The sequence below is a fragment of the Micromesistius poutassou genome, assembly GCF_964030765.1.
Source record: "Micromesistius poutassou genome assembly, chromosome: 6".
Lineage (NCBI taxonomy): Eukaryota > Metazoa > Chordata > Actinopteri > Gadiformes > Gadidae > Micromesistius > Micromesistius poutassou.
The window spans coordinates 18,885,770-18,899,140 of NC_140276.1; the positions used below are offsets into that span (position 1 = coordinate 18,885,770).

General features: G+C 43.7%; 1 protein-coding gene across 2 annotated transcripts in view; it reads right to left on the reverse strand.

Moving 5' to 3' along the window:
* arap3 (ArfGAP with RhoGAP domain, ankyrin repeat and PH domain 3) overlaps positions 1-13,371 on the reverse strand; it is a 50,228-nt gene that overhangs the window by 14,497 nt on the left and 22,360 nt on the right. For both annotated transcript variants that reach the window (XM_084469786.1, XM_084469785.1), the window contains exons 10-17: positions 11,768-11,952; positions 11,415-11,521; positions 10,973-11,172; positions 7,478-7,563; positions 6,783-6,965; positions 5,818-5,953; positions 1,313-1,417; positions 34-190 (exon numbers count right to left, since the gene is read on the reverse strand). In XM_084469786.1, the coding sequence (XP_084325912.1) occupies positions 34-190; positions 1,313-1,417; positions 5,818-5,953; positions 6,783-6,965; positions 7,478-7,563; positions 10,973-11,172; positions 11,415-11,521; positions 11,768-11,952 (1,159 nt within the window). The remainder of the gene's footprint in view (positions 1-33; positions 191-1,312; positions 1,418-5,817; positions 5,954-6,782; positions 6,966-7,477; positions 7,564-10,972; positions 11,173-11,414; positions 11,522-11,767; positions 11,953-13,371) is intronic.

Genomic DNA, 13,371 nt, shown 5'->3' on the forward strand with positions numbered 1-13,371 from the left:
ATAGAATCATCAGAGTGTCATCTGCTCTCCTACCTGTCGATGAAGCCGTTGTTGTTGTTGTTGGTTTGGGGTCTGCTCACTCCCACACACAGGATGTCCTTGACCCAGATCTGCATGCAGGGGTCTGGGCTGCGCTCCGACTCATAGAGGAGCAGCGACTTGTCCACCGTGCACCAATACTTCTGGAAATCTACCAGTGTTGGAGTTGTTTTACTTTATTTGGTTAAGACTCATTTAAAGCAATGAGGAATGCCGCCATCTGGTGTTGGCCAGTGGTAGCGACAAAGGCCTTATAATCAGGGCAGTCATTTCATGCAGGTGTGCAAACCGAACAGTGAATGAGTTAACACTGTGATAACAGTGAATGTGAAGAGAGCAGTGTGTGCTCTCTGTCTCTCTCTCTCTCAGTCTTTTACTGCTCCCAACAAACTTTGATTTTTTGACAATACAATCCACACAAACCTACCGGACAGACTACTGTCAACTTTGACAGGCCAAGTGGGCGCAGTGACAAAGGAAACTGGAGGCTTCTGAAGTACAAGAAACTCAAACGGCATAAAGGCTGTAGCACCAAGCCAAAGAGGCTACTGACCCAACAACCAGGATCAGAAGAGCAGGACTCAGTAGAACAGTAACTACTCTGCTGAAAAAATATATATCCAAGAGAATGGAGTGGCAAAGAGAGGAACATAAATTGTCCCCCTTAGCCATTTCTGTTCTGTTTTAGACTTAAATTATATTCCAAAGGCACTAGCAATGTCTTACCAGCGCTGAACTATAGCCTAATGCTGCCCGGAGCAAAACATTTGAGCCAGTATTAAGTGCTGCATGGAACCACTAAAAGAATAACGTGCAAGTATAGCGTGCAAATGTAGTCTTTCAGATACAAAAATAGAAACATGATAAAAGGGATAGCTCTCCGTAAATGTTGTGTTTCTATGACTTGTGATTTCCAGTTATCACGTCATACACCACTTCTCTTACATTTACTTTAACTGGGAACTTTAGGACTGTGCGGAGAGCGTTGAGTGACTAGTGTTGTGACTAGGAATATCAACAGCTCCAGGGCCACTCTACAGGACGGGTTGGTATGGTGACGCAACGCCTCTGCTCCGAAAAAAAAAACAAAAAAGGAGAAAAAACCTTGTGCTCCCGAAAAAAGGCTTTTGTTCCACGGGCAGAAGAAGGAGGTAGCGGCTCCTCCATTAAACCAGCGCCAAAGCCTCTCTTTGTGAACCCCCAGCCCCCACCTCCTCCTCCAACACCCCCCAAACACTCTCTAAAACCCCCCCGCCCGAGCGCAGCGGCCTACCTTCTCTGGTCTTGCGTGACAGGGTGCCTCTGCTGGAGGAGCCGGACTTGTAGAGGTACCCGGAATGGAGCACCGCCTGCATTATCTCATCGTACACACCCGGGTCTGCAGAGGAGACGAGGAGAGGAGGAGAGGAGACGGAAGACACATTGGAGTAGAGGAGAGAATAAACAGGGGTAAAGATGAAGAGAGGGGGAGAGAGAGAGAGGACGAAGAGAAGAACATAGGAGGGTACATGAGAAGAGATTAGAACAAATATAGGAGAGGAACACACGAGACAAAATAGAGAAGAGGAGAACGGAAAGAGTAAATAAGAGGGAACATGAACACGCGGAACACCACACAGTTTGGAAGGGAACCGTAGAGACGGCACTCTCCAGCGGTACATACTACTCTCATGTGCTACTGATCCATGCCCTGCGATTCCCGTCGACCTCTGCTTTGCGGGCGAGCCAGTGTGGACACTGTTAATCTTTCAGCCGACTGGCTCATCGTCGCTGGTACGCACACACACACACACACACACACACAGAATGCTGCTCTTTTGTGACAGAAACCACCCCCACCCCATAGTAGTGTTAACTCTTCCAGGCTACAACATTTTACTGGTGTAAAGGCTGCTCCACATTCCAGAAACAGGGACCAAGCCCTTGCCTCGAGTAGCTGATGACAGCCACAGTCCAAGTCACTGCTGAAATGATTCACTAGGTGGGGATTTCATGATCCTTATACAGACTAAATATTATTTAAGCGATTACTAAAAATGTTCACTCAAACATTAACTTTGCTTATAGCCCTCATTTAAACAACGAGTCAAATAAGGGTAAAAACTAGAAACATTTTAACGTATAAATATCTTCTGTATTTCATTATTTGTATTCATTTATCTGTTTTCATTTCTAACTTCTTTGCCAGGACAGCTCAAAATCTGTCTGGGATGAATAACGTACAATCCTATCTTCAGCAACTATGTAATGGGATCTTTTAGTTTTTGCCAATTGCTTGAACACTACAACACACCAAAGTAACACAACTTGACATTTTTGAAACTATACCTTAAACACATGTAACTATACCTTAAACAAAAGCGCTGCTTTGCACTTTAGTTGCAATTGTGCAACACACTTGCTCCTTTCTGCAAAAAGGCCTCAGTTAAGCCATTTTGAGAACTTTGCAAGCATGGATGCAGGGAGTGCAAGAGGCAGAGGTAGAGTAGGACCGAAACATAGCGGAGGACATGGTCGAAGAGGCCACCCACGGACCATTATTTCCGATGACATAAGAGCAACTTTGGTGGACCATGTCATAAACCATGGCCTGACTATGAGAGAAGCTGGGCAGAGAGTCCACCCTAATCTAAGTTTCACAGTTTCATCCGTAGTAAGGACATTGTGACTGGAAAACAGGTATGTCTCTCACTCTCTTTCTACTCTACTCAGACTGTATAGAGTATTTACAGTACTGTACCATATCACATTACCGTATCACATGTACTGTACAAGGTTTTCAGGGTGGCTAATGCTCCTTTTGGAAAAAAAGTGGTAGTTTTGTCATACTGTGATTGTGTACATTAAGATGTTTCAGTACTGTGTATGGTATCTACATAAAAGTACAGTATATACAGTAGTGTAAAAAAGAAGCAGACCAATACAGTAACGCCGCACGTCCTGGGGCAGCGCGGGGGAAATATCTTGTGTGCCTTCGAGGGTAACTGCACCATCACGCAAAAATAGGTCCCTACAAAACCAACATATCATCACATTTCTAGATGCACTTCATGATGCAAAAAAAAAAATTATATATATTTTAGGATAGCCTAAACAAGTTGCAGTGTCATTTCTAAATCTAACCATTGACGGCTAGCATGGCATCCGCCAAGAAACGAAAGGTTGATAATGAATGTCGTGTTTTCCAAGAAAAATGGACTGATGATTACTTCTTTGTTGAAGTAAAGGGCAGGCCAGTTTGCCTTGTGTGTGGAGAATCGCTCGCTGTAATGAAAAAGACCAACCTGGAACGTCATTACAGTACTAAACATGCTAGGCTAAGTGAATTGCAGGGGCAGTTACGCAATGACAAAATAAACACACTTAAGCAAAGTTTGGGTGCCCAACAAGCAGCTTTCACCAGACCAAATTTAGAGAGAGAAAACCTTGTGCATGCAAGTTAACTATATTAACAAGCAAACTATATTTTGTGGCAGCAAAAAAATCTCCCCATCAAGGCCAACAGCAGAGTAGCTTACGAAAAGAATAGACTAATATGAATGCTACAAATATTAAAACACAATTGATTAGGCCTAGGCCGACATATGCTATAACAGTCCTAATCCTGAACGCACCGTACATACATTTTTTCTCAGCATTTTCCCCCCTGAAATAATTCCATATTACAAAAATAAAAAATAGCTTGTGCCTGTGTGACAACTATAGCATTTATCTAAATGTGCTGATTTCTGAAACATGCTTTGCGCAGCAAAGAGAGCAAACATTCTCTGATTCCGCATAAGGTTTCATTGGTGCGCACTCTCTAGTCTAGAATCTTTGGTGTAAACATTAAAAATGCGACGTTCCATTCATTCATTATCATTCAAACGCAGAGGCATTGACACGGCTATTGCTGGTCTAGATCCTGCCCATATTGTTGGGCAGGGGTATGACGAGGCGGGCAATGTAAGCGGGAAAGGCACGCATCGCAGCACAGTTTCCCGCAGCAGTCTACGTTCACTGCAGAAACCATGCTCTCAACTTGGCGATTGTGCACTCCACTAAGGTCAGGGATGTTCATAACTGTCTAGACACAGTCCAATAAATAGTGAACTTCATCACAGCCTCACCGAAGCGCCTACAGTGCTTTATGGCAAACAATCGTAACAAAAAACGCCTGCAGAAATTCTCAGATGCCCGCTGGTCTCCGCATGATTCATGTACAGTATGTCTTCTGTCATTGATCAATATGAGGACATTTTAACCACGATGGTTGAATTAAAATCAGAGGGAGACAGCAAGTGCAGCTCGAAAGCGACCTCCCACATAAGAGCAATGGAATCATTTGATTTTATTATATGCCTTGTGATAGGGTTGCCTTGTGACGTGGCGTTTGATCGGTACATTTCGGCTGCGCATATATTTTTGGAATTTAAAATTGCTGCAATAAATTATACTGTGGTTGACTTCTAACATGTCTCTGTCTTTGCTGTTTAAATCTAACAGCACTCTATGAGTAATATATCGGCGGTAACCACTGTTTTTGGGGTATTGAGAAATTGCGCCAGCCAGACACAGTGGTATTGGAATGTCCAGCTGGTGACTCCACTGAGGCTATATTAATGATGTTCTTAGCACCCTACAAGTGCCCCTGGAGCCCTCATTAGCTACGAGTGTTTTCACAACATTCGTTGCGCAACGATGCTTTTGGGAAACGGTGTGAAAACTGTACGATGCTCGTACGACAAACTTCACGAACCACTTAGGCTAACGATGCTTTCGGAAAACTGGGCCCAGTTCTGGTCCGGATTTGATTCACCAACCATAATCTATTTGAAGTTGCCCCCTTACTCGCCATTTCTAAACCCTATAGAATATTTTTTTTCAGCTTGGAGATGGGCGAGTATATTACCGCCAACCACATGCCTGCATGCCTCTTCTGCAGGCAATGGAACAGGCCTGCGGAGACATTGAGGTAAGGTCAATCCATGGATGGATTCGGCACACAAGGCGATATTTTCCCCGGTGCTTAGCGGGAGAAAACATTGCTTGTGATGTTGATGAGATCCTGTGGCCAGACCCCTCAGATGGCAGGATCCATAAAACCACCCACGAACAATTGCCGTGTTTTTCTGTGTTTACAGTACAGTAGTGTATTAATGCACTGTAATGTACAGTAGTGCAATGTACAGTATTGATTATTTGGTTGTTGTGAAAACGTGCATTCTGTGGATCTGAATAAAAACAGTGAACATGAAAGACTGCAGTGTTTTATATGAAGTAGACTAGTGTGTTGCTGCTGATCTGAAAGTGTATTCATATGATGCATGTGTGTATCATTTTATCATCAGAGTGACATTTTGACAAAGGATTGTTAGGTTTCGATAGCAGAGTTTCAATTTGACATAGATGTGAATGATCTATTTCCGAGTGTTGTAGTGTCTTATTTGCTTGTGTGTTGAGTTTTGACACAGTGAGCCAAGTTTTGCAAAACGTGTTCACGCAATTGAAAAAAACTGTAGTAACAAGATACAAATACGAAGTCCAGTCTCTCAACAATGAATGAACCCTAGCCCATGCATTCATTGCAGTTACTAAGGCCTGCTTTTGAACCCTTTTGTAGGGTTAAGGGCCATTTCCTTGGGGATGGTTCTGTGCCGTGCCCGTAGCCAGTGGAACAGCCTACATTGACTAGAATGGTTTCTATTGTCTGCGGCGAACGTTTTACTGCCGTGACGCTTCTGAGACGGATCTGGTGGAAATTGGCCTTTAGGGTTATGGTCAGCTTCGGGCTTTTACCTGGACTGTTGGTGAGATCAGGGGGGAAGTGGCGGTCGTAACCATTGGTGATGGCCAGCCGCACCACCTCAGCCTCGCCGAAAATCTGAGTGACGGTCTTCAGGAGGTTCTGCTCTGTCACCGCCGTGCACAACACCTGAGGGGGAGAGGGGGGGAGAGAGTGTGAGAGAGATAAAGGCGAGACATTCTGAAAAAACTGGACAGGGAAGACGATGAAGTGATAGGATGAGATCATTTAGGGAGAGTAATGTGGCTGATTGAGTTTGGAGAGATTTGAGGGCACTAACAGAAAGATGTAAAAGTGAGGGTGAGTGCGACAGACAGACCAGGGGGGATTTGGTAAAGCTTTATTAAAAGAGATCCACGGAAACACAAGAACAGTTTTTTTGGGGAGGCTTTCCTCTGTCTCCGTGTCTGAATGTTCCTTTATTTAACCACATTCCACAGCAGGCACGGTCTGACCTCCAGCCGGTTCCAGGCGCCCACTCACACAGAGAGCAGGAGGAACAGCCTGACAGGACCCCATGTTGGTCTTCTAGCTTGGCAACCGGCTAGCCGGTAACCAAACGGTGTGCTGTTGATGAGCCCTTACACGCCATTCCACACTACTTGCAGTTGCTAAAGGTTATAGTGTTCCACCCTTTAGTTTCGATATACAATCATTACCCCAACTGCTGCAGTGCTCTTGGGCAAAACTCAGGAGCCCGATAAGTTCCTCAAATACGGTGAAACACTGGTAACCCTGGCAACCTGACTCTGCTCTCCCATCTCAGATCAGGGCGGACGAGATGAAGGATGAATACAAGGAGGAGGAGGATGAAAGTGAGGATGAGGAGGATGAATAGGAGGAGAAGGTTGAGGAGGAGAAGTAGGAGGGGGAGGAGGCAGAGGAGGGGAAGTGGAGTGGAGAGGAGGAGGAGGAGGAGGAGGAGGAGGAGGAGGAGGAGGAGGAGGAGGATAGGCACCTTGAGCAGCTGCTCCTGGCTGCTGAAGCGGGGGTGGGGATGGCGGTAGCGGCCCTCCCGGTACTTCTGGATAATGAAGTTGCGGCGCTGCTCGGGCACGGCATCGGAGTCCAGCTCCTCTGAGACAGAGAGACGCGGAGACCAGAACTCATTGGCCCGGTCGTTCCCCAGCATGATGAAGAGCTGCAGCCACGAGGAGGAGGAAGAGGAAAGGAGGAGAAGATAAGGGATTCAGAAAGTCCCAATACCTCAGAAGTACAGTCAGGAAATCGTCCGTGGCCCACCTCGTGAAACCAAGTTTTAGTTTATTGTCATGTACTGTTATGTGCATGTTAATAGAACAGCAGCAATAGAAATCAAATGCTTAGGTTTCAGCCGTCTTCAACAGTGTTTCATTGCCTTCAATGGCTGATGCAGGGAAGAAAAACCCCCAATTAAAATATGTCAATACAACTCATGTCACTAAACCATGCATTCATTGTCTGTAGTGGAGTAAACAGTTTGGATCTTCCTTTAATTTTCTATTATAATTCAAGTACTTAATAAGTAATTTCATTCAGCAAACTACATTTACATCTTGTAGATGAACCTGTGATGGGATGATAGAGTGACAAGATAAGAGGAATAAGAAGACAAGACGATTTACTTATCACAACAATACGGTTAATCAACTATGAATGAATCATGAATCTCACCTGAACGATCTCGTTGCTCCACACACTCGTGTCCAGCTTGAGGCTCTGCACCTTGGACACCATAGTTCCCAGTCCCCTGTGCTGCCCTGCCATCACACACACACACACACACACACACACACACACACACACACACACACACACACACACACACACACACACACACACACACACACACACACACACACACACACACACACACACACACACACACACACACACACACACACACACACGGTTCAGCCACCAGTGAAGCACCATCAATATTATTTGGCCCCCCAGATAATTTCAGGAATGTAAAAATATATATACGTTCATAGTTAATCTAGTTTTTGTTAAGTAGTTATCAGCTGTCAGAAAAAAAAAAGTGAAATATATTTGCTTTGTAAGCCAATTGGCCATCATTACAGACACGGGAATCATGAAATGCGCTCAATGACAAGTAAATGGGGACTCGTATAACTCGGCCTTGGCCGTGGGTTTTTCGGTACAGCACTGTTGCGTATTTTCTAAAAACGATATGTGATATCTACAAAACTATATATCTATTGGTTTTGTATATCATGCCCTGCTGCAGTATGTTATTGATCTCTTTATTGAGATTAAGGCCTTGTTTACACAACAACGCTTGCGGGTGAAAACAACAAAATATCTTATCAGATTTATCAGATTCATTTAGACGGCGATGGCGTTTTCGGGGCTTAAAAATGCAAAAAAGTGAACCCACCCTCCAGAGTGGAAATATTAAAAACGCTCCACCGTTGCATTTCCGTCTAAAGGGTTAACAACGCAAAAGGTGTGGTCTGATCTGCTCACACTGGCTCTCGTCACGTATGCGTTTACCTCACATCCATGTGCAGTACAGGCAAACAACAAACATGTCAGATTATTTCCATCAGTCAGACATTCAAGTTGCCCTAGCAGCTCTGATAACTATCCAGGAGTCATTTCAGCAGTTAAGCCGAATAATCACAGATAATATAACAGAGAAGGCGCATTAATTACTTAGGGCAATTTTTTGATGCACCAATTCGGCGGAGGCTAACCAGACAGTACCACCTAGCAGAATTCCCCCCAAAGACACTTTGCGTTTTCTGTCCATATCGTCTCAGTCTAAATTGAGCCTACTGTCAACAGGAAGTAAGTATGTCCCAATAGTCTCCATGACATGACACTATGCAACAATTACGAACACCCACTATAATTTCACATAAGGCACTGACCACAGAATAAGCCTACAGCTTAAAGCCACTTTCCTTGTTAACAAATAACATTGCGTTAAAACCCAGTATGAAAGTAGTTCCTCCGCACGGCCCTATAAATGGTTTTGTCTTGTCGTGGGCCTGGGCCACAACATTTTGACTTTTTAAGTGATGGTATCACATACTTAAAACCCTTGCATGTCAATTAAGTGTTTTTAAGTAGACTTAAGTAGCATAATTGCAAAATATGCAATTTTAATTGCATTCATTAAACAGGCTATTCTTAGTTTTTTAATACATAATTTAGGTAAAGAAGAATACAATCAAATAGTATTGGATTACAGTCAAATATCTCTTCCTCTACTGTCGGTTTTGTTGTACTTCCCTGTTCAGCAGCCCTTTTTGTAAATAGTGTCTGAATCCATATCTATTTCCAATCTATTGGATTTTTTTTCCCGTTGATTTATTTTAACATACATACATACTCCGTACTTCTCTCTATGTCCGCCTGTATGCCTATTTGTATTGGAACATGGACCTGGTTTGCGGGTGTGCCTTCCTGTTCCCTCGCTTCAGCAGGATCTCCTCTCTTGAACTAAAACGTCCACCTCTATAAAAACATCCCATTAGCCGCTGTGTTTTCCATAGATAGGCTATAAATATAGTTTTTCAGCAGTGCGATTTCAGTTTGATGCTTGCCAATTTATTGGCCACCTAAACTAAATACCATGTTGAAAAGAGCAGTCCGAAACCCCAACGGTTACCAAATAAAGAGTGAATGAGGTCAAATGAATCTCCTAGCACAGTGGCAGGAGAAATGTTTAGGAGAGAGCGTTAATTATCTTAATGGTTTTAGGTCAGTTCATAAGGTTTTGTATTCGGCACAGTGGCAGGAGAAATCTTTAGCAGAGAGGGTTAATTATCCTAATGGGTTTACGGTCAGTTTATAAGGTTTTGCATTCAGCTTAGTCTATTGCGGAGTGGTAGGCTTTCGGGAGCAAGTTACATGAATCTGATAATTCAACGGCCTTAGACTGAATTCCCCCTATAGTTTGTACAATCATGTCGTTTTAAGGGAGCAGAGCACATGGAGTGCCAATCATGACTATTTTTCCACACAAGGCTGCATGCTTTGCCCTACAAATGTATGTAAAATACAAACTAAATTAAGAGTTTAATAAAAAAAATTCCCAATGGACTTTTGCCTCCATTTATGTTCTGGTCCGAAAAAAAATTGTCCTGTGGGCCATCTTTATTGCGGAGCCCTGGTTTACTATTTGCGCTATTGTTAAGGGCCTGCTATTTGCTCCTTGCTCCGTTACGGCTGGGTGGAGAGTTTTCTGTGACAGGGAATCAACACTCGTTTTGCAAGCCGAGAGTGCCACTCTCCTGGGAAGATGGACAGGTTGTTTGTGTTGTGTCAGACAGAGCAGAGAGAGTTAACACACCTCACAGGGGGATAACAAACCCCATCGCACTTACATAACCATAGATACAAGTGTGTTGGCATGTGAACACACACACACACACACACACACACACACACACACACACACACACACACACACACACACACACACACACACACACACACACACACACACACACACACACAATGCCGTTCAACCTGAACGGGGCAGTGTGTGCTGCAGTGAGTCATGCCTCTACGGTATCTACTTCACATCTGCATATCTTACAGAGATGGAGGTAACTACTCCCTTTTATTATTTTGAACCTGTTAATTCATATTTCATCATTATTTGGCAGGAAGGCTGTACTCGTTTGTCTCACCTTCTCAAAAAATATTTGCTATATATAAAAAAGTATGAAGAATGGCCTCTCTGATTCCATATCACTGTCTTTTTTTGTCTCTTTTTGCTTTATCTGCTGTCTGCTTATCTGTTTTCATCTTTACAAGATTTCCCCTTGTCCTTAAACCAGTTTCCCAGACATTCTCAGGTATCACGGTAAACTACTTGGCACAGTGATCAGCTAGAACTGGTGTGTCAATAAATCTTTCACCTGGTGTGTCCATAAATCTTCCACCTCTTACAGAACTAAATGTGTCTAATGTGTCTTACAGAACTAAATGTTCACATACTCTTTCACAACATGTCTGGTTTGTTTACATGTGCTTCTCTTGCTGTTATCTATGTTAGTATATTTTTGTCTGTGTGTCTCCTCCTTTTATTTTCATGCCCACACACACACACACACACACACACACACACACACACACACACACACACACACACACACACACACACACACACACACACACACACACACACACCTGCACAGTTCTTGCAGATGACCACACAGAGGTTGATGGAGGCCCAGTCGGGATGGACGGCCTTGCAGTCTGCACACGTCTTGTTGGAGCGGTTGGACCAAATCTTCTCCGCCACCTCATAGTCCGACAGAGTCTCTGCAATGGACTCCTGCAGCGCCTCCATCCACTCCCGCTTCTCATGGTCCGACTCCGCTGTGAAGCTACAGGGCGGAGGAGGAGGGAGGGGGAGGGGGGAGGGGCAGGAGCAGAGTCGGGTGCAGGAGGAAGAGGGTATGAAGTGGGGAGAGGGTGGGAGAGGAGGAAGAGGAAGAATGTTGAATGGGTATTTTACTCAAGAAGATGTCTAATGCTGTTTGTCCAGTATTGTTTTCTGATGGCGTTTCTACTTCAGCCTCGGACAGGTAGGAGTCTCACCAGTGAAACCAGCGGCGACGATACGTACCCAAATGTTTTGTAGGGAGTGATGAGCTCAAAGCTTTTGTGTTTGGCGTCTCTGATGGTGGAGCCCCGGGCCTCGATCAGAGTGATGCCGATCCCATCCTGGAAACACTGTCCACACAGAGACACGGAACACCAGCACACGTTAACACCCGGTAGTGCACACACACCCAGATACACCCACACCTACGACACACACACACACACACACACACACACACACACACACACACACACACACACACACACACGTGTCCAACAGCAGTCTAGCCTCCACCTCAGATCAGAGGACATTTCAAATACAATTCTCCCCTCTAAGACGGCAGCAGGAGCTGGTCTGTGGTAACCGTGGGTTACCTGTTCGCTCTTGTACAGCCAGATGTGCTCGGTGGCGATGGCGGTGTACACCTTGGACTTGGTTCCCTTCAGCTCCAGGAAGCCGTGCTTCTGGCAGTGAGCGCCGGGTCGGTAGCGCTGCCGGCCGAACACCAGCTCCCTCTTCACCCGCTCCTGGAGGGTGCTCACCCAGCGCAGACGCAGCACTAGGGCGCCGGCGGAGAGATGCAAAGATTGACGTTGACACGTGGAGTCATTTGAAAGGCATTATTTACAGATACATGTAGTCATATAAAAAGGCATTATTTACAGATACATGTAGTCATATAAAAGGCATTATTTACAGATACATGTAGTCATATAAAAAGGCATTATTTACAGATACATGTAGTCATATAAAAGGCATTATTTACAGATACGTGTAGTCATATAAAAGGCATTATTTACAGATACATGTAGTCATATAAAAGGCATTATTTACAGATACATGTAGTCATATAAAAGGCATTATTTACAGATACGTGTAGTCATATAAAAGGCATTATTTACAGGTACATGTTGTAATTTAAAAGGCATTATTTACAGATACATGTAGTCATATAAAAGGCATTATTTACAGGTATATGGACTCATTTAGCAGACATTGTTTACAGTGACATAAGGAGTCATTTAGCAGACATTGTTTACAGGTAGATGGTGTCATTTAGCAAAAAATATTCATTGTTACATATGGAGTCATTTAGTAAACATTATTAACAGTTACATTGAGTCATCTAGCAGACCTTATTTCTTTACTTTCCTGTACATAAAAGAGGCACCAACCGATCCAAATAAATATACAAAAAGTTTCGAAAAATAAAATGGAAGGAGTAGAAGTTATGTTCAAAAGTTTGTACTATAGAAACAAAGTGTAGAGTCTGGACTTAAACGGTGAAAGAAGTGTCTTTTAAGTATGTGTATAAAGCATTTATTGTGTCCTCCTTGGTTAAAACAACAAAGTAAGATTAAGGATGAAGTAAAACAAGAATTGAACACTGGAGCCGACCAAGTTAATTATACAAAGAGGAAGTATGTAGGGGAAATACCTCTGCGCTGAATCCACATCCTTCAAACATTTCCACTTGTTCATTTTAATATCATCCTTCCCAAATATATACTGGGGAAAAATACAATACACAATACAATTCTGTATGTGCCTGGAAGGCTTGCAACATACTTACAACTGTATCTCAGCTTGACTCCTCCACTTCTCAGCCAGTTGAGAATATTAACTCCTCCACTGCTCAGCCAGTAAGGGATATTAGCTCACTTCTACCCAGTTTAGGATATTAACTCATCCATTTCTAAGCAAGTAAGGGATATTAACTCCTCCACTTCAAAGCCAGTAAGGGATATTAACATCTGCACTTCTAAGTCAGTAGGGGATATTAACTAAGCCAATTTAGGAGGTCCAATGACATGAGGGTCATCACATGCCACCTGGTGGCATGTCAATGTCATGTGAGTGTGATGAGCCGTTACAAGCCGAATAGATCAGTCTACCAGCCTACCAAGTGGACTGTAGCAAACATTGCTCATCTATCCATCATACATCTAGGTGGACACTCCCACTTGTGATGTCATAA